General features: G+C 52.2%; 1 protein-coding gene across 3 annotated transcripts; it reads left to right on the forward strand.

The window, feature by feature from the left end:
* Positions 1-4,698: 4,698 nt before the first annotated feature.
* LOC122944934 (E3 ubiquitin/ISG15 ligase TRIM25-like) lies at positions 4,699-14,034 on the forward strand. 3 transcript variants are annotated; one of them, XM_044303676.1, is made up of 3 exons: positions 4,699-4,905; positions 10,970-11,070; positions 11,248-14,034. In XM_044303676.1, exons 2-3 carry the CDS (start codon positions 11,006-11,008, stop codon positions 12,815-12,817), a joined length of 1,635 nt encoding a protein of 544 aa, XP_044159611.1. In that variant the 5' UTR covers positions 4,699-4,905; positions 10,970-11,005; the 3' UTR covers positions 12,818-14,034. The 3 variants fall into 3 exon arrangements, with proteins under 3 accessions (XP_044159611.1, XP_044159614.1, XP_044159612.1); XM_044303677.1 differs by having other exon boundaries at positions 4,708-4,821; XM_044303679.1 differs by lacking the exon at positions 10,970-11,070.
* The last annotated feature ends 8,491 nt before the right edge of the window (positions 14,035-22,525 follow it).

The raw sequence follows: 22,525 nt of genomic DNA on the forward strand, positions 1-22,525 counted from the left end.
TGGCATTCTAACACTTTTTTGCACCTGGTAACCTCCATCACATGGTCTGGTGTGGGTGTGGCTCGCGGCCTGGTTCCATTCACATAGTACTACTCAGTATCCATGCTGGGCAATTGTGGGGGAACTTGGCTGTGAGCTGAACTATATCACCTTTAGACCGTGTTCACACCATAGTTAGAGCAGCGGTTAGGACCCCTTGCCATGCTGAGAACCGTGACGTGGTGCATGATGGGCTCCGATATCTCCATTACTGGAATATATTGGCAAAAGTCTCAGCTTTTAATACCTTTACTTATGTCTTGCCAGCATAGTCAGTGTTATATCTCTTTGGTGCATTTTCTCTCCGTGTATTAACAGTCTATTCAGTAGGACTATCAGCTGTGTATCCACCTGACTTCTCCACAACGCAACTGATGGTCCCAACCCCATTTATAAGGCAAGAAATCCCACTTATTACACCTGACAGGGCACACCTGTGAAGTGAAGACCATTTCAGGTGACTACCTCTTGAAGCTCATCAAGAGAATGCCAAGAGTGTGCAAAGCAGTAATCAAAGCAAAAGGTGGCTACTTTGAAGAACCTAGAATATGACATATTTTCAGTTGTTTCACACTTTTTTGTTATGTATATAATTCCACATGTGATAATTCATAGTTTTGATGCCTTCAGTGCGAATCTACAATTTTCATAGTCATGAAAATAAAGAAAACTTTTTGAATGAGAAGGTGCGTCCAAACTTTTGGTCTTTACTGTATACCCATCACATGTATACGCTCTTTGCTTGAAAAAGGCTCTAGTACTGAGCCGAAACGTTGCACCGCACGGGTGATTAAAGGCGTTATTTGTCTATAATGCATTGGAGTGCCGTTCATTTTCTGGACTATTATTGGGGTAAGAAGCCTATTTCCTCAAGGACGTGCACCCAGACTTGTTCATTGCCTGTGCCGCCATTTTTTCTCCGATATATATATATATAAAGCCCCAACTAACAGTTCTTTTTAAACAAAAAAAATATTTAAAATACCAAGAAAAGTGCACGGATCAAATGGTATCCGTAAAAAAAAGGATGGGGGGGGGGGGGGGGTGGGATGGGACAGAGGGATCTGGAACAGCTGCAAATGAAAAAAAAAATCTGCAGCTATTCCAGATGTTGTTGCTGTTCTTTTCAGCAGCAAAGGGGTTAAACTCGTAGTGGTGGTGCAGCACAAGTCCCAGCAAGCCACAGAACCCCTCTGCATGCAGTCATCAGCTAGAACGGCTGCTTGCAGGGAAGTTCAGCCTCTTCCTGTGCAGCTATAGCGCTGCCATTGGCTGGAGCGCCGGCAGAGGACCCAAAACACCGGTGTCCCCTGCCTCACCGGGGATGTGACCTGTGCTGACCAGTTCAGCACCAGCCACCGTCCCCTGACCTCCTCCCGACCCTCCCCACAGCTGCTGACAGCTTCCTGCGCTGCGACCAACACATTGATCAACCAATCGCAGCGCTTGGAGCTGCAGGGGGGTGGATCGGCACCATGCTGCCTGCCGGTAAGAGCGGCCGCGGTGCAGCGATTCCACCCCGATCTTCCCCACAGACCTCATGAAGTACATGTACGTCATGGGTCCTTAAGGGGTTAAAACAGCACACAGCAGCTATGGTGCTCGCGAGCGGCCGCCATATTTAAATACCCACCGAAGGTATATTTACGTTGGGTGGTCAGGAAGGGGTTAAAGCATTGTACAGGGAGTCCCCTTGCAGCGGTAAACGCTGCTCCTCACGGATCCGCGGGGCGGTGTAATGTGCGCGTCTGTTAGGCCGTTGTCGGTGTCGAGGGCAGTGAGCGTTGGAGGCTTCATCCGCAGTCGCTTCGTTCAAAATTTCGGAATAATACTGTGCAGCGATCCGTCTCCGTACAGTATTAGAATGTATGGGCTCCGCGGAGCCGAAGTCCGTTATTCGTGAAGTCGCGCGAGACTCCATTGAATAACTCAGGTAGTTGATTTTTAAAGTGGAAAAACCCTTTAAAACTTGAAGCTGAACTCGGGTTCGGTTCAGAGGTTCCAGACGGGACCAAAGCCGAGTTCAGTTTCAAGTTTCAGAGTGTTTTTCCAACTACCTGAGTTATCCGATGGAGTCTCGCGCGACTTCGTGAATAACGGACTTCGGCTCCTCGGAGCCCATACATTCTAAGACTGTGCGGAGACGGATCACTGCACAGTACTGCGCCGAAGTTTTGAACAAAGCGACTTTGGATGAAGCGACTGAAGCTTCGCTCAACACGGACCATTCTAGACGCCTGCGCCCGTCTGCGCAGCTACAAGCGCGAGGATACAGAAGAACGGCAATAAAAAGAGAGAAATGAACAATAATATATAGAATACATTTTTTTTGGGGTTCAACAATAAGTTTTTATTCAAAACAGTAAAAACCGGCGACTTTCACGTCGACTTGTACAGTAGAAAATATATAAGAATAAATATCGGGTGCGGAGAAGATGGAAACCGGTTCTATTCAGGAAAACAGGTCACATACAACGGGGCCCCCCAGATAGCAGCCCGCACACTGCGCCCCCCCGCGCGCACACCGTCACTGCGCCCCCCCCCGCACCCACCGTCACACTGCGCCCCCTCCCCCCGCACCCACCGTCACACTGCACCCCCCCGCACACACCGTCACACTGCGCCCCCCCGCACCCACCGTCACACTGCGCCCCCGCACCCACCGTCACACTGCGCGCCCCCCCCCACACCCACCGTCACACTGCGCGCCCCCCCGCACACACCGTCACACTGCACCCCCCCCCGCACACACCGTCACACTGCGCCCCCCCCCGCGCACACCGTCACACTGCGCCCCCCCCCGCGCGCACACCGTCACTGCGCCCCCCCGCACACACCGTCACACTGCGCCCCCCCCGCACACACCGTCACACTGCGCCCCCTCCCCCCGCACCCACCGTCACACTGCACCCCCCCGCACACACCGTCACACTGCGCCCCCCCGCACCCACCGTCACACTGCACCCCCTCCCCCCGCACACTGCGCCCCCTCCCCCACCGTCACACTGCACCCCCTCCCCCGCCACACTGCGCCCCCCCCCGCACACACCGTCACACTGCGCCCCCTCCCCCGCACACACCGTCACACTGCGCCCCCCGCACACACCGTCACACTGCGCCCCCCGCACACACCATCACACTGCGCCCCCCCGCACACACCATCACACTGCGCCCCCCGCACACACCATCACACTGCGCCCCACCGCACACACCATCACACTGCGCCCCACCGCACACACCATCACACTGCGCCCCCCGCACACACCATCACACTGCGCCCCCCCGCACACACCATCACACTGCGCCCCCCCCGCACACACCATCACACTGCGCCCCCCCCGCATACACCATCACACTGCGCCCTCCCCCGCATACACCATCACACTGCGCCCCCCCACATACACCATCACACTGCACCCCCCGCACACACCATCACACTGCGCCCCCCCCGCACACACACCGCCCCCCCCACATACACCATCACAATGCGCCCCCCGCACACACCATCACACTGCGCCCCTCCCGCACACACCATAACAATGCGCCCCCCCCGCATACACCATCACAATGCGCCCCCCCCCCCCCCCCGCACACACCATCACACTGCCCCCCCCCGCACACACCATCACACTGCGCCCCTCCCGCACACACCATCACACTGCGCCCCCCCGCACACACCATTACACTGCGCCCCCCCGCACACACCATCACACTGCGCCCCACCGCACACACCATCACACTGCGCCCCACCGCACACACCATCACACTGCGCCCCCCGCACACACCATCACACTGCGCCCCCCCGCACACACCATCACACTGCGCCCCCCCGCACACACCATCACACTGCGCCCCCCCGCACACACCATCACACTGCGCCCCCCCCGCATACACCATCACACTGCGCCCCCCGCACACACCATCACACTGCGCCCCCCCGCACACACCATCACACTGCGCCCCCCCCGCATACACCATCACACTGCGCCCTCCCCCGCATACACCATCACACTGCGCCCCCCCACATACACCATCACACTGCGCCCCCCGCACACACCATCACACTGCGCCCCCCCCCGCACACACACCGCCCCCCCCACATACACCATCACAATGCGCCCCCCGCACACACCATCACACTGCGCCCCTCCCGCACACACCATAACAATGCGCCCCCCCCGCATACACCATCACAATGCGCCCCCCCCCCCCGCACACACCATCACAATGCGCCCCCCCCCCCCCCCCCGCACACACCATCACACTGCCCCCCCCCCGCACACACCATCACACTGCACCCCCGCATACAAAATTAAACAGGCCCCGCCCCCTCTGCATACAATATTACACAGCCCCCCGCACACAATATTACACAGCCCTCCCCTGTACACATTACGATGCCAGGGTAAGGGATTCTGAGGTTCTCTGACAGAACACTCCCCCCCTCCCCCTCCTCAGCACACAGTTCTCGCCCCGCCCCCTCAGCACACAGTTCTCGCCCCGCCCCCTCAGCACACAGTTCTCGCCCCGCCCCCTCAGCACACAGTTCTCGCCCCGCCCCCTCAGCACACAGTTCTCGCCCCGCCCCCTCAGCACACGCACGCACCTCCAGCACTGACAGACACTCTCTCCCCCCGCCCCCCCTATCAGTGAGGAGCAGCCGCCCGTCTCCTGCTCTGCAGACAGCCCGAGCTCTCCAGCTTCCGACCCTGCTTTTCGCGCTGCCGCTTCAATCAGAGTCACGTGACAAGAGAATGTCACGTGCCACAGTGACGTCAGAAGGTCCGTTTCGTGTCTGGACTGGAGTTTAGCCGCTACCGAACTAATAGGGAAGACCTTGTGATAACTTCTCTGACAGGAGGAGAGGTAGGACTCAGGAGATGGACTCCAGAGCCAGAGGAATGCTGGGAGTTGTAGTTCTCCTCTCTTACACCACCTCTGTATGTTAGGGCTGAAGGGAGAGGCGTTATTTACATGGGACTGTATGATGGAGGGGAGTGATGTTTTCTTACATGGGACTGTATGATGGAGGGGAGTGATGTTTTCTTACATGGGACTGTATGATGGAGGGGAGTGATGTTTTCCTACATGAGACTGTATGTTGGAGGGGCTGAAGGGAGGAGGGGGTGATGTTTACATAGGACTGTATGTTGGAGGGACTGAAGGGAGGAAAGTGATATTATTTACATGGGACTGTATGATGGAGGGGCTGAAGGGAGGGAGTGATGTTATTTACATGGGACTGTATGTTGCAGGGGCTGTGAAGGAAGGGAGTGATGTTATTTACATGGGGCTGTATGATAGAGGGGCTGAAGGAAGAGAGTGATGTTAGGCTACTCTCACACTAGCGTTTGGAGCGGGTCCGTCTGCATTATAACTTAGAAAAAAGTGTGAAAGTAGCCTGAGCGGATCCGTCCAGACTTTACATTGAAAGTCAATGGGGGACGGATCCGCTTGAAGATTGAGCCATACTGTGTCATCTTCAAACGGATCCGTCCCCATTGACTTACATTATAAGTCAGGACGGATCCGCTCGCCTCCGCACGGCGCAGCGTTCAGGTGTCCGCTCACTGAGCGGAGCGGAGGCTGAGCGCTGGCAGGCGGATGCATTCTGAGCGGATCCGCCTCCACTGAGAATGCATTAGGGCCAGACGGCTGCGTTCAGGGCCGCTCGTGAGCCCCTTCAAACGGAGCTCACGAGCGGACACCTGAACGCAGGTGTGAAAGGAGCCTTATTTACATGGGGCTGTATGATAGAGGGGCTGAAGGGAGGGAGTGATGTTATTTACATGGGACTGTATGATGGGCTGAAGGGAGGGAGTGATGTTATTTACATGGGACTGTATGTTTGAGGGGCTAAAGTGAGGGGAGTGATGTTATTTACATGGGACTACTGTTGTTGCGGGTATTGAAATTTCGATACCCAATCGATACTTTTGTCCCAGTATCGATACGATACCGGGATTTCCATTTTCTCTATACTGGGCTGCACTGCTGCTGTCGGCGCGCTCGTGTTCCCTCAGCAGCACAGGGGGGAAGGAAGCGGTGTCTCCCTCCCTGTGCTGCTGCCGCTGCCACCAATGGACGGAGAGCGGGGCGGAGGAGGGGCGGGCGCACTGCGCCACCAATGATAGGACTTTTCCTACACAGAGCGGCGCCCAGCGATGTCCCAGCACCCACCATTATTCCTACATGTGGAGCAGGAGAGGAGACAGTAATGGGGCACAGCGGGCAAACGTAGCGCCCCCCAGGAATAATGGTGGGTGCTGGGACATCGCTGGGCGCCGCTCTGTGTAGCCTAATACTTAACGACTACTTTATATGGGTCCAGACTTTAACACGTAATACAGGAGGCGGTGCCGGCAGCAGAATCGCATAGCCGGCACCCTGCCCCTGACAGGGAGCTGCACCTTAGGGGTTAACTGCCGCTGATCTGCCAGTACCCGCCTCCTGTATTAAGGGGTAATTATCATTGGTGGCGCGATCCCCCACAACACAGCGTCATCCACAGATCCCCCCACAACACAGCGTCATCCACAGATCCCCCACAACACAGCGTCATCCACAGATCCCCCCACAACACAGCGTCATCCACAGATCCCCCCACAACACAGCGTCATCCACAGATCCCCCCACAACACAGCGTCATCCACAGATCCCCCACAACACAGCGTCATCCACAGATCCCCCCACAACACAGCGTCATCCACAGATCCCCCACAACACAGCGTCATCCACAGAGCCCCCACAACACAGCGTCATCCACAGATCCCCCACAACACAGCGTCATCCACAGATCCCCCCACAACACAGCGTCATCCACAGATCCCCCACAACACAGCGTCCTCCACAGATCCCCCACAACACAGCGTCATCCACAGATCCCCCCACAACACAGCGTCATCCACAGATCCCCCCACAACACAGCGTCATCCACAGATCCCCCCACAACACAGCGTCATCCACAGATCCCCCCACAACACAGCGCCATCCACAGATCCCCCACAACACAGCGCCATCCACAGATCCCCCACAACACAGCGCCATCCACAGATCCCCCACAACACAGCGTCCTCCACAGATCCCCCACAACACGGCGTCATCCACAGATCCCCCATATAACAGCGTCCTCCACAGATCCCCCACAACACAGCGCCATCCACAGATCCCCCACAACACAGCGCCATCCACAGATCCCCCACAACACAGCGTCCTCCACAGATCCCCCACAACACAGCGTCCTCCACAGATCCCCCACAACACAGCGTCCTCCACAGATCCCCCACAACACAGCGTCCTCCACAGATCCCCCACAACACAGCGTCCTCCACAGATCCCCCACAACACAGCGTCCTCCACAGATCCCCCACAACACAGCGTCCTCCACAGATCCCCCACAACACAGCGTCCTCCACAGATCCCCCACAACACAGCGTCCTCCACAGATCCCCCACAACACAGCGTCCTCCACAGATCCCCCACAACACAGCGTCCTCCACAGATCCCCCACAACACAGCGTCCTCCACAGATCCCCCACAACACAGCGTCCTCCACAGATCCCCCACAACACAGCGTCCTCCACAGATCCCCCACAACACAACACAGCGTCCTCCACAGATCGCCCACAACACAGCGTCCTCCACAGATCGCCCACAACACAGCGTCCTCCACAGATCGCCCACAACACAGCGTCCTCCACAGATCCCCCACAACACAGCGTCATCCACAGATCCCCCACAACACAGCGTCCTCCACAGATCCCCCACAACACGGCGTCATCCACAGATCCCCCATATAACAGCGTCCTCCACAGATCCCCCACAACACAGCGCCATCCACAGATCCCCCACAACACAGCGCCATCCACAGATCCCCCACAACACAGCGTCCTCCACAGATCCCCCACAACACAGCGTCCTCCACAGATCCCCCACAACACAGCGTCCTCCACAGATCCCCCACAACACAGCGTCCTCCACAGATCCCCCACAACACAGCGTCCTCCACAGATCCCCCACAACACAGCGTCCTCCACAGATCCCCCACAACACAGCGTCCTCCACAGATCCCCCACAACACAGCGTCCTCCACAGATCCCCCACAACACAGCGTCCTCCACAGATCCCCCACAACACAGCGTCCTCCACAGATCCCCCACAACACAGCGTCCTCCACAGATCCCCCACAACACAGCGTCCTCCACAGATCCCCCACAACACAGCGTCCTCCACAGATCCCCCACAACACAGCGTCCTCCACAGATCCCCCACAACACAGCGTCCTCCACAGATCCCCCACAACACAGCGTCCTCCACAGATCCCCCACAACACAGCGTCCTCCACAGATCCCCCACAACACAGCGTCCTCCACAGATCCCCCACAACACAGCGTCCTCCACAGATCCCCCACAACACAGCGTCCTCCACAGATCCCCCACAACACAGCGTCCTCCACAGATCCCCCACAACACAGCGTCCTCCACAGATCCCCCACAACACAGCGTCCTCCACAGATCCCCCACAACACAGCGTCCTCCACAGATCCCCCACAACACAGCGTCCTCCACAGATCGCCCACAACACAGCGTCCTCCACAGATCGCCCACAACACAGCGTCCTCCACAGATCGCCCACAACACAGCGTCCTCCACAGATCGCCCACAACACAGCGTCCTCCACAGATCCCCCCACAACACAGCGTCATCCACAGATCCCCCACAACACAGCGTCCTCCACAGATCCCCCACAACACAGCGTCCTCCACAGATCCCCCACAACACAGCGTCCTCCACAGATCCCCCACAACACAGCGTCATCCACAGATCCCCCACAACACAGCGCCATCCACAGATCCCCCACAACACAGCGCCATCCACAGATCCCCCACAACACAGCGCCATCCACAGATCCCCCACAACACAGCGCCATCCACAGATCCCCCACAACACAGCGCCATCCACAGATCCCCCACAACACAGCGCCATCCACAGATCCCCCACAACACAGCGCCATCCACAGATCCCCCACAACACAGCGCCATCCACAGATCCCCCACAACACAGCGCCATCCACAGATCCCCCACAACACAGCGCCATCCACAGATCCCCCACAACACAGCGTCATCCACAGATCCCCCACAACACAGCGTCATCCACAGATCCCCCACAACACAGCGTCATCCACAGATCCCCCACAACACAGCGTCATCCACAGATCCCCCACAACACAGCGCCATCCACAGATCCCCCACAACACAGCGTCATCCCCAACCGCGTCAGCGGCTCATATGGGAAAATCCAAGCAAATAGACCTCTAGCACAATTCCCTTTAAAATATCGCATCGCATGTCGTTATCGCAATTTTTAGGGCCCTAATCGCAATCGCACAAAATTCCCATATCGTGCAGCCCTAGTCTGTATATTGGAGGGGGGTGATGTTATTTACATGGGACTGTATGTTGGAGGGGATGAAGTCAGGGGAGTGGTATTATTTACATGGGACTGTATGTTGGAGGGGCTGAAGCGAGGAGAGTGGTATTATTTACATGGGACTGTATGTTGGAGAGGCAGAAGGGAGGGAAATGATGTTATTTACCTGGGACTGTATGTTGAAGGGGCTGAAGGGAGGGGAGTGGTTTTATTTACATGGGACTGTATGTTGGAGGGCCTGAGAGGAGGGGAGTTGGGGGTGTATTTAGGCCATGTGACAGCATTTTAAGTAGCGTCCATCACACGATCAGGTCCTGCTGCATCCAGTGAGAAGCGAGTGGGGATGAGGTGTGGGTTTTTTTGTTTAGTTTTTTGGCAGTCAAAAGAAAATGCTGGGGGCCACTATGAGGGACATTATTAATGCTGGGGGCCACTATGACGGACATTATTAATGCTGGGGGCCACTATGATGGACATTATTAATGCTGGGGGCCACTATGAGGGACATTGTTAATGCTGGGGGCCACTATGAGGGACATTGTTAATGCTGGGGGCCACTATGAGGGACATTGTTAATGCTTGGGGCCACTATGAGGGACATTGTTAATGCTGGGGGCCACTATGAGGGACATCATTAATGCTGGGGGCCACTATGGAGGACATTATTAATGCTGGGGGCCACTATGAGGGACATTGTTAATGCTGGGGGCCACTATGAGGGACATTGTTAATGCTGGGGGCCACTATAGGGGACATTGTTAATGCTGGGGGCCACTATGGAGGACATTATTAATGCTGGGGGCCACTATGGAGGACATTATTAATGCTGGGGGCCACTATGATGGACATTATTATTGCTGGGGGCCACTGTGAAAGACAGGGTGTGATGTGTCTTACATGGGACTGTATGTTGGAGGGGGCAGGAGAGATGATGTTATCTTACTTACATGGGCCTGTCTGTTGGAATGGCTGGGGCATTATTATTTCTGAGGGCATTATAGGGAAGATTTTAACTATAGGGGGCACTGCAGGGGGGGGGGGGGCATTATAAATACAGGGGCCATTATCGGGGTCCTGATTGCTACAGGGGGCTCTATAGGAGGCTTATACATCAGTCTTTTTACTACTGAGGGGTCTGTAGGGAGCTTTATTACCACTGGGGGAACAATAGGGGGACCTTATTGCTACTGGGGGCTCTGTGAGGGCATTATTATTACAGGAGGGCTCTTCTACTAATGGGGGCATTCTTGGGGAGCAGTATTACTGTTAGAGGCACTGTAGGCGGCTGTATTACTAATGAGGGCATTCTAGAAGGGTATTACTATTGGTGGGACTATGAGGAGCACTATTACTATGGGGGGCACTAGTATTTCTTCAGGATATAATTTTGGGGTATTGGGGGGCACAGCGAGCAGCAGGATAACAGTGTTGGGACTGGAGGATGGAGGATGATGATAGAAATGTGAGGAACCTAAGATGTCTGTGTGTCACACTCTGCAGAGACGAGGCATGGCTTTGAGAAGTTGTCCGGACTGAATGGTGAAGATGAGGCGAATATCTACATCAGAGGAGGCATCACCTGGAGGCTCTGGATGTGAGAGGTATGTGCTGCTGTATTCTCCTGTATGTTTGATGGTGTCTATGCAGCAAGTAAAATGTGTTTAGTGCTAGTGGGGGTCGTCGATTAGGCCCCTGATCTTTTGAGACCCTAGCAATGCAACTAGTAGGAGACTTATACAATCTAGAAGCTAACATATTACTACTTTCACTCATTGCAGAATGGCGTCTGCTGATCTGAGGGCTGAGCTGGACTGCTCCATCTGCCTGAGCCTCTATACAGACCCCGTATCCCTGAGATGTGGACACAACTTCTGCCGCTCGTGTATTGTGAGTGCGCTGGATGCACAGGAGGCAGCTGGAGTGTATTCCTGTCCTGACTGCAGAGCAGAATATCCAGAGCGTCCGGCCCTGGAGAAGAACAGGAAGCTGGAGAACATAGTGGAGCGTTTCTTATCTGCTCAGCCTGATATGGAGGAGACCGGGATCTTCTGTACTTACTGTGACTCTCCTGTACCGGCTGTGAGGACATGTCTGCAGTGTGAGATCTCCATGTGCCATAAACATCTCGGAGCCCATAACAAGTCAGTGGATCATATATTAACAGAACCCACCAGATCCTTTGGCTACAAAAAATGTTCCCTCCACAAGAAGGTTCTGGAGTATTACTGCCCGCAGGACGCGGTTTGTCTGTGTGTGTCCTGCTGTCTGGTCGGCGAGCACAGGGGACACCAGGTGGAACTTCTAGATGAGGCCTCTGATAAGAAGAAGAAAAAACTGGAGAAATATCTGGATGAAGGAAACCCACAAAAAGCAAAAATTCAGACGAAACTTCAGAATCTGCAGTATCGTCAGAGGAATATCCAGGAGAAGGCCTCTGATAAGAGGAAGAACGTCAGGAAGTTATTTATGAACATTAAGAAACAACTGAAAATGGTAGAACAGAAAGCGCTGAGCGAGATCTCCAGGCAGGAGGAGAAGATTGTGTCCCAGATATCTGATCTGATCAAGAAGCTGGAAATAGAGGAGGACGAGCTGTCCAGGAAGATGCGTCACGTGGAGGAGATGTGTCATGTCACCGACCCAATAAGACTCCTACAAGAAAGTGACATTACAGTATGTGGTCATGGAGATGATGAGGACACAGGGGGAGATGGTGGAAAGGCCAGGTCGGAGGATGGTCTGGATGAGGTTCTGATCTCACTGACCTTACACCGATCTATGAGGGATATTGTCACCAATGTCACATCAGAGCTCGGGCTCCATGTTCCAGACATATTGCTGGATGAGGACACTGCTAATATATATGTGGAAATTTCAAAAGATCTGAAAACTGCAACAAGAATGGAAGAAGAAGAACATGGCAGACCAAGATCACTACGAAGGTTCCTGTATTGGCCCCAGGTGTTAAGCAGATGTGGCCTCTCCTCAGGAAGACATTACTGGGAGGTAAAGTGGAACCAGATAGGAAGGTGTGACATCGGATTGTCCTATCCCAGTATAGATAAGGATGGAGATCTGTCTGCGGCTGGTGATAATAATAAATCTTGGTGTCTGATCTTAGAAGATACAGAATACTCAGTGTTACATGACTCAGTCAGAGAAACGCTACATTCAAAGCCAACATGTCCAACATTTGGGGTCTTCTTAGACTATAAGGCCGGGCGTCTGTCCTTCTATCAGCTGTGTGACCCCATCAGACACTTACACACCTTCACCGCCTCCTTCACTGAACCCCTTCATGTTCTCCTCTATGTAGAGGAGGAAGCCTCTGTTACGATATTAAGCTGAGGTCAATAAAGTCCATGTTACTATTTTGGAATATCTATGGCAGCTTTTGGTGACCAAGTCAGGAAATGTGGCCATGTTGTTAATGTTCAAAAGACGAGCATTTATATAGAACCGTAATCGGGTTGTATATTATTATTTTGATCACATGTTTTTCTCATCTCGCCTTACATCGACTAACAAATCCTGTTTACACAAGGCGAACATGTCGGCAATTGATAGTTTGAGAGCAGTTTCTCGGTACCGTGCAGTTGATGTTTTCAGTAGCCAATATTTGTGAATTGTTCCTTGATATTATGATGATAATTACCCAGGTAGAAGACCCTCAGCACAATATCAGTTAGCTGCTTCTAAAGGGCTCATATGCTACGACCAGCGGGTTTACTCCCATTGTGTTAGCTTCTCCTGTAGTTTGTTTGGGGCAGTTGCTAGGCAGTGGTGTCACAGCGGATCCATTACTGTGGTCAGCTGACCAGTCTAACGCAGGACTTTGTGTTAGGGAAGGAGCTTCTGATTGGATAGCATTTCTTTAAATATTTCTGGCCTCTTCTGTGAACATGCCGGTGGTAGCTTATAGAGTAACGAAACCTTTTTACAACTTTCTTTTGAACTGTTAATTTATTTTAGTAATATACTTTATTAATCAGTTATGCTGTTTGCCTATTTAAATAAGGTCCCAAAGTCATGGATTTTATCATCATTCTCTGACTTGTATGGATATAACAGGGGGCCGCAGCGAACACTGCGCAGGACGGAGATCGCTGTTCCTGCCTGTGCTCCCCTCAAGCTTGGCTTAATTCTGGCACCGCACATCGGTACCCTGTGCCCTGTACAGGTGTGCTATGCCAGGATTTAGCTGAGTGGCCCCGGTTCCTGCCTGAGCCCGCTCCGCTCAAGGCTCTCTTATAGCACATTTCTACTCCTGTACCGATGTGTTATAGAGAGCCTTGAGCTGAGTGCAAGTCCCATTGAATGGAAAGCGCACTGCGCATGCGCAGCCGCCCCCATCCATTTGTATGTGAGTGCTGAATATAGCCTGTTTCCGTAACCATTATAGAAGTGAATAGAAGTGGCAGCACTTGCAAGGTTCCCCCTCCATCACTCTGCGGGCTCCGTTCTAAGGATAGGTGAGGGTCCTAGATGTCTCGTCACCATTCTCCTTCGGTTCTTGTCATCTGTTGCTCAGTTTCTACTTCTGTTACACCAGTGTTGATGCTTCATTAAATGATTTCCGCAACCGCCTTGTAGTCGTATTATTCTATATACAATACCGGCAGCAGGATAATCTCACGTCACAGTTGATATCACGGCGGTATATTTTTCCATTTTGAACATAAATGCACGGATTACGTTTATTGCACATTATGGTGCTGTGAATGGGTTAAGATGCCGCCATCCCCCTCTACTGCAGCGGTTCATTGATGGCGCTAATCACACGCACACAGGCCCCTTATCTCTGCACCGGGTCGTGCCGTATATTACTGGGATGGCAGCGACATAATAGAAGACCAGGGGCTATAAATCCAGGTGCTCACCCTCTGAGAGGTCATACATGATGAGGCGAAGGAGAGAGGAGAGCGAGATGGCGACCAGACTGGTGAAGAAGGAAAGCATGAAGTGGCAGCGGTGGGAGGTGAGCCGCGCCATGGGGGGTTAACTGTACAACTTCAGATTATTATTTTTGGATAAATCAGAATCTGCGGCCGGCTCCGTTTTCTATCGCCTCCTTTCAGTACTTGGTGTTAGTCAGATGCTGGCGTAGATCCTGACCCCCGAGGGCTGACCTAAGTGCCAGCTACTCAAATGCTTGACCTTGAGCATCCTGATTGTGGGCAGAGGATCTCCCAGGCATCCCTCCATCTAGGATGATTTGGATCACGGTTTTCTTACAGGGGTATTCCTATCTGAGACATTTCTGGGATATCCACAGGAAGCCATCCTGAAGATAGGTGCGGGTCCTACTATGGGCACCATATGGATGCATAACGCCAAATGTCCTCTGCTACCCCAAGTGTAAGCAATTTCTGCCAAGTCTTCACTGTTTTTGAAATTCCACTCTACTTACAGTGAAGGACATTATTAGGGCCGGGAGGACTAGGCGTGGCTCTTCCTCTTGGAGATGTGTGTGATTTGGCTGACGTGAGATAATTTGCATACGTTTCCCATGGAACACTTCCTTGAAAATAAGTCTCTTCAGTGAGAACCAGTACCGCATCCCAAGGATGATTATCCTTAAAGGGGTTGTGCAAGAATGTGTGGGGTCTTTTGGCAATTCCCCCCCCCCCCCCTCCTTCCCCTTGGCTAGAGCTGTAAAGGGATGATGACCTACCTGCTGGCTCCCCGCTCCTTCTTCTCCAGGCCTGCAATGTTCCTCTAGGATCCCTCAATGAAACATCTGGTTTGACATCACTGCAGCCGATCTCTGACCATGGTGGTGACCCGCTCTCCTTAAGTCATGACAAATGGCCACATGATGCAAGGGGACCTGGTCTTCAAAGCGGGCCACCCCACATTCCAGCACTGCCCCTTTTAATGTTTTGTGACTTATTTGTGATGGATGTGGCCAGTAGCAGTCATCACCTTGCAGGGGACCCATGGCAGCCGCACGAATAATCCATCTTGCCTCCCTCTGCAGGAGCGAACGGTACGAGACTTATCAACCATGTCCATGAGCTTCATGGGGGCAGCCCGACTTGCCTCACCTGTGCAGGTATCGAACTGGTCCTGAACATGCCACAGGCTGGCGATGGGCACGGGTTACTTCACATCACGTTTTTCCCATCCGTTAACCATAGAGTTCTATTGTTAAAAAAAAAAAGCGTACACGCATATGATATTCATGTGTTAATAGGTCGATCGGACCTGCATACGTTAGTATGTCACGTAATTAGTAGAGAAAGTAAAGCCGACGGCAGCAGCTGACCTGCCTACTGATTCCAGGTAGAAATCCATTTCTTTTTTTTATTAAAACACAGTTTAAAAATAACTGAAAGTTAAAGGGCATCTGTCAGCAGTTCTGTCCCTATGACCCTGGCTGACCTGTTCCATGTGCTCTTGGCAGCTGAAGGCATCTGTGTCCCATGTTCCTATGTGCTGCATTGCTGAGAAAAATTATGTTTTAATATATGCAAATTAGCCTTTAGGAGCAACGGGGGCGTTACCATTACACCTAGAGGCTCTGCTCTCTCTGCAACTGTGGTGCAGTTTCATTGACAGGGAACATTAAGTTCCGTAGCAGAGAGGAGGGAGGACGGACGGGCGGCGCGTCACTCACTACGTCACGTGCCTGCGCCACCCACTTTATAAATGAAGCAGGCGGCACTGGCGCGTGGCGTAGTGAGTGACTCGGCGCCCGCCGTCCTCCCGGCCTGCCTCCTCTCTGCTACGGAACTTGTAATGTAAGTAACACAGATGGATTATTATATCTTAACAATGCAGGTTAGATCATAAGATTATACTACAGTGAGCGGGGCCGGTGCATGAGAATACAGGGACTGCACTGGCGGTGCCCGCTGTCATTCCTAATCCAGACGCTGGCCCCCAGCCCCTGTATTGGGGGTCATTCACACTGCAGGGACACTGTTATGGGGGGGGGATTTGTGGATGGCACATATCATAAGATGCTATATATGTGTCATTCACAGATTATCCCCCCCCCCCCCCCCATCACAGTGGACAGGATAAGTAATGTATGTACAGAGTGACTGCACCAGCAGAATAGTGAGCGCAGCTCTGGAGTATAATACAGGATGTAACTCAGGATCAGTACAGGATAAGTAATGTATGTACAGAGTGACTGCACCAGCAGAATAGTGAGCGCAGCTCTGGAGTATAATACAGGATGTAACTCAGGATCAGTACAGGATAAGTAATGTATGTACAGAGTGACTGCACCAGCAGAATAGTGAGCGCAGCTCTGGAGTATAATACAGGATGTAACTCAGGATCAGTACAGGATAAGTAATGTATGTACACAGTGACTGCACCAGCAGAATAGTGAGTGCAGCTCTGGGGTATAATACAGGATGTAACTCAGGATCAGTACAGGATAAGTAATGTATGTACACTAGGACTGCAACGATTAATCGATGTAATCGATTATATTCGATAACTGGATTCGTTGTCGACGAATCCAGTTATCGAATAATCGCCGATTCGTTGCTATGCGGGCGGTCGCTGCATCTTTATTTTACCTTTTTACAATGACGCTCCTGTAACAGCCAGGCAGAGCGGACGGCGGCGTAACGTCACTCACTCACGTGACACGCCTGCTCCGCCTCCTTCATTCATGAGGTGGGCGGAGCAGGTGCGTCACGTGAGTGAGTGACGTTGCGCCGCCGTCCGCTCTGCCTGGCTGTTACAGGAGCGTCATTGTAAAAAGGTAAAATAAAGATGCAGTGATTAGTCGGACTTATAAGCATCGGGGCCGGGGCTGTTATGGGGAGGGGGGAGGATCTGTCTATGGCACTGCTATGGGGAGGGGGGGTCTGTGTATAGCACTGCTATGGGGAGGATCTGTCTATGGCACTGCTATGGGGAGGGGGGTCTGTGTATAGCACTGCTATGGGGAGGAGGGGGGGTCTGTGTATGGCACTGCTATGGGAAGGGGGATCTGTGCACTGTTATGAGGAAAGGGATCTGTGCACCGTTATGCCCATAACAGTGCACATACCCCCTCTCCATAACAGCGCCACCCACAGATCCCCCTCTCCATAACTGCGCCGTCCACAGATCCCCCTCTCCATAACTGCGCCACCCACAGATCCCCCTCTCCATATCTACGCCGTCCACAGATCCCCCTCTCCATAACTGCGCCGTCCACAGATCCCCCTCTCCATAACTGCGCCGTCCACAGATCCCCCTCTCCATAACTGCGCCGTCCACAGATCCCCCTCTCCATAACTGCGCCGCCCACAGATCCCCCTCTCCATAACTGCGCCGCCCACAGATCCCCCTCTCCATAACTGCGCCGCCCACAGATCCCCCTCTCCATAACTGTGCCGTCCACAGATCCCCCTCTCCATAACTGCGCCGCCCACAGATCCCCCTCTCCATAACTGCGCCATCCACAGATCCCCCTCTCCATAACTGCGCCGTCCACAGATCCCCCTCTCCATAACTGCGCCGTCCACAGATCCCCCTCTCCATAACTGCGCCGTCCACAGATCCCCCTCTCCATAACTGCGCCACCCACAGATCCCCCTCTCCATATCTACGCCGTCCACAGATCCCCCTCTCCATAACTGCGCCGTCCACAGATCCCCCTCTCCATAACTGCGCCGCCCACAGATCCCCCTCTCCATAACTGCGCCGTCCACAGATCCCCCTCTCCATAACTACGCCGTCCACAGATCCCCCTCTCCATAACTGCGCCGTCCACAGATCCCCCTCTCCATAACTGCGCCGTCCACAGATCCCCCTCTCCATAACTGCGCCGTCCACAGATCCCCCTCTCCATAACTGCGCCGTCCACAGATCCCCCTCTCCATAACTGCGCCGTCCACAGATCCCCCTCTCCATAACTGCGTCGTCCACAGATCCCCCCCTCTCCATAACTGCGCCGTCCACAGATCCCCCTCTCCATAACTATGCCGTCCACAGATCACCCTCTCCATAACTACGCCGTCCACAGATCCCCCTCTCCATAACTGCGCCGTCCACAGATCCCCCTCTCCATAACTACGCCGTCCACAGATCCCCCTCTCCATAACTACGCCGTCCACAGATCCCCCTCTCCATAACTACGCCGTCCACAGATCCCCCTCTCCATATCTACGCCGTCCACAGATCCCCCTCTCCATAACTGCGCCGTCCACAGATCCCCCTCTCCATAACTGCGCCGTCCACAGATCCCCCTCTCCATAACTGCGCCGTCCACAGATCCCCCTCTCCATAACTGCGCCGTCCACAGATCCCCCTCTCCATAACTGCGCCGTCCACAGATCCCCCTCTCCATAACTGCGCCGTCCACAGATCCCCCTCTCCATAACTGCGCCGTCCACAGATCCCCCTCTCCATAACTGCGCCGTCCACAGATCCCCCTCTCCATAACTGCGCCGTCCACAGATCCCCCTCTCCATAACTGCGCCGTCCACAGATCCCCCTCTCCATAACTGCGCCGTCCACAGATCCCCCTCTCCATAACTGCGCCGTCCACAGATCCCCCATAATAGTGTCGTCCACAGATCCCCCATAATAGTGTCGTCCACAGATCCCCCATAATAGTGTCGTCCACAATTTGTTTTAATATGGCCTTTGAACATAATTTTTCAAGTAAGATCATATAAACCTCTGTTTTGTAATTTTGTCGTTTTTCCCGATTAATCGATTAATCGTAGAAATTAATCGGCAACTAATCGATTATTCAAATAATCGTTAGTTGCAGCCCTAATGTACACAGTGACTGCACCAGCAGAATAGTGAGTGCAGCTCTGGAGTATAATACAGGATGTAACTCAGGATCAGTACAGGATCAGTAATGTATGTACATAGTGACTGCACCAGCAGAATAGTGAGCGCAGCTCTGGAGTATAATACAGGATGTAACTCAGGATCCGTACAGGATAAGTAATGTATGTACACAGTGACTGCACCAGCAGAATAGTGAGTGCAGCTCTGGAGTATAATACAGGATGTAACTCAGGATCAGTACAGGATAAGTAATGTATGTACACAGTGACTGCACCAGCAGAATAGTGAGTGCAGCTCTGGAGCATAATACAGGATGTAACTCAGGATCAGTACAGGATAAGTAATGTATGTACACAGTGACTCCACCAGCAGAATAGTGAGTGCAGCTCTGGGGTATAATATAGGATGTAACTCAGGATCAGTACAGGATAAGTAATGTATGTACACAGTGACTGCACCAGCAGAATAGTGAGAGCAGCTCTGGAGTATAATACAGGATGTAACTCAGGATCAGTACAGGATAAGTAATGTATGTACACAGTGACTGCACCAGCAGAATAGTGAGTGCAGCTCTGGAGTATAATGCAGGATGTAACTCAGGATCAGTACAGGATAAGTAATGTATGTACACAGTGACTGCACCAGCAGAATAGTGAGTGCAGCTCTGGATTATAATACAGGATGTAACTCAGGATCAGTACAGGATAAGTAATGTATGTACACAGTGACTGCACCAGCAGAATAGTGAGTGCAGCTCTGCAGTATAATACAGGAGGTAACTCAGGATCAGTACAGGATAAGTAATGTATGTACACAGTGATTGCACCAGCAGAATAGTGAGTGCAGCTCTGGAGTATAATACAGGATGTAACTCAGGATCAGTACAGGATAAGTAATGTATGTACACAGTGACTGCACCAGCAGAATAGTGAGTGCAGCTCTGGAGTATAATACAGGATGTAACTCAGGATCAGTACAGGATAAGTAATGTAATGTATGTACACAGTGACTGCACCAGCAGAATAGTGAGTGCAGCTCTGGAGTATAATGCAGGATGTAACTCAGGATCAGTACAGGATAAGTAATGTATGTACACAGTGATTGCACCAGCAGAATAGTGAGTGCAGCTCTGGAGTATAATGCAGGATGTAACTCAGGATCAGTACAGGATAAGTAATGTATGTACAGAGTGACTGCACCAGCAGAATAGTGAGCGCAGCTCTGGAGTATAATACAGGATGTAACTCAGGATCAGTACAGGATAAGTAATGTATGTACAGAGTGACTGCACCAGCAGAATAGTGAGCGCAGCTCTGGAGTATAATACAGGATGTAACTCAGGATCAGTACAGGATAAGTAATGTATGTACACAGTGACTGCACCAGCAGAATAGTGAGTGCAGCTCTGGAGTATAATACAGGATGTAACTCAGGATCAGTACAGGATAAGTAATGTATGTACACAGTGACTGCACCAGCAGAACAGTGAGTGCAGCTCTGGAGTATAATACAGTATGGAACATGCCGGACAAGGTGCAGGAGATGGTGTCTGGCTGTGGTGGGTTTGCAGTGGCGGCAGGAGCGGACGTGTTACTAGTGGACGAACCTAGAAATGACTCTCTTTTATTTGTTGTTTGCCAAACATTTCCTATCCCAATATCCCTCTGTCTACCGCACACCACATCTGTCTGTGATACAAGAATTGTACCTTTTTTTTAAAATACACACATAAATGGTGTTTGTTCACAGCCTGAGGCAAGAAATTGAATTACCACTGAAAATACAATTTTGAAATGTAAGTTTTCTCAAATACTCACCAAAATAGCGTGTGATGATTACCTGCTGTATAAAAATGCACCCAAAAAATTGAAAAAGCCAACTTTGTCTGCACTGCACTAAATACAGAGCGCGCAGTCAGTACAGGGTCAGATTTCTTTTGCGCAGATTGTGTGGGGATCTGTGACTGTGACGCAGAGCGGTCAGTGACACGCACAGCCTGTGTAAATGGCTGCTATGACCCTGCCTGGCACACTGTGCAGAAACTGCAGGGGTGACAGTGTAAATGGCTTCTAGTAAGAAGCAGGGCGGCACTACTTTCTTTAACTACCTCAGGACCGCCGTACGCAGGATTGCGTCCTGCCGGCGGCCCTGCTCTTCTGGGTGGACGCATATACGCGTCCTCCCGCGAGAGCCGAGATTTCCTGTGAACGCGCGCACGCACTCACAGGAACGGAAGGTAAGCGAGTGGATCTCCAGCCTGCCAGCGGCGATCGCTCGCTGGCAGGCTGGAGATGTGATTTTTTTAACCCCTAACAGGTATATTAGATGCTGTTTTGATAACAGCGTCTAATATACCTGCTACCTGGTCCTCTGGTGGTCCCTTTTGTTAGGATCGACCACCAGAGGACACAGGCAGCTCAGTAAAGTAGCACCAAACACTACACTACACTACACCCCCCCCCCGTCACTTATTAACCCTTTATGAACCACTGATCACCCCCCTGTCATTGATCACCCCCCTGTCATTGATTACCCCCCTGTAAGGCTCCATTCAGACGTCCGTATGATTTTTACGGATACATGGATCGGATCCGCAAAACGCATACGGACGTCTGAATGGAGCCTTACAGGGGGGTGATCAATGACAAGGGCGTGATCACCCATATAGACTCCCTGATCACCCCCTGTCATTGATCACCCCCCTGTCATTGATCCCCCCCCCTGTAAGGCTCCATTCAGACATTTTTTTGGCCCAAGTTAGCGTAAATATATATATTTTTTTGTTAGTTTTTTTCTTACAAAGTCTCATATTCTACTAACTTGTGTCAAAAAATAAAATCTCACATGAACTCGCCATACCCCTCACGGAATCCAAATGCGTAAACATTTTTAAACATTTATATTCCAGACTTCTTCTCACGCTTTAGGGTCCCTAAAATGCCAGGGCAGTATAAATACCCCACATGTGACCCCATTTCGGAAAGAAGACACCCCAAGGTATTCCGTGAGGGGCATATTGAGTCCATGAAAGATTTACATTTTTGTCCTAAGTTAGCGGAAAGTGAGACTTTGTGAGAAAAAAAAAAATAATCAATTTCCGCTAACTTATGCAAAAAAAAAATTTCTATGAACTCGCCAGGCCCCTCATTGAATACCTTGGGGTGTCTTCTTTCCAAAGTGGGGTCACATGTGGGGTATTTATACTGCCCTGGCTTTTTAGGGGCCGGAAAGTGTGAGAAGAAGTCTGGGATCCAAATGTCTAAAAATGCCCTCCTAAAAGGAATTTGGGCCGCTTTGCGC

This window comes from Bufo gargarizans, chromosome 8 (assembly GCF_014858855.1).
Source record: "Bufo gargarizans isolate SCDJY-AF-19 chromosome 8, ASM1485885v1, whole genome shotgun sequence".
NCBI classification, from domain to species: Eukaryota; Metazoa; Chordata; class Amphibia; order Anura; family Bufonidae; genus Bufo; species Bufo gargarizans.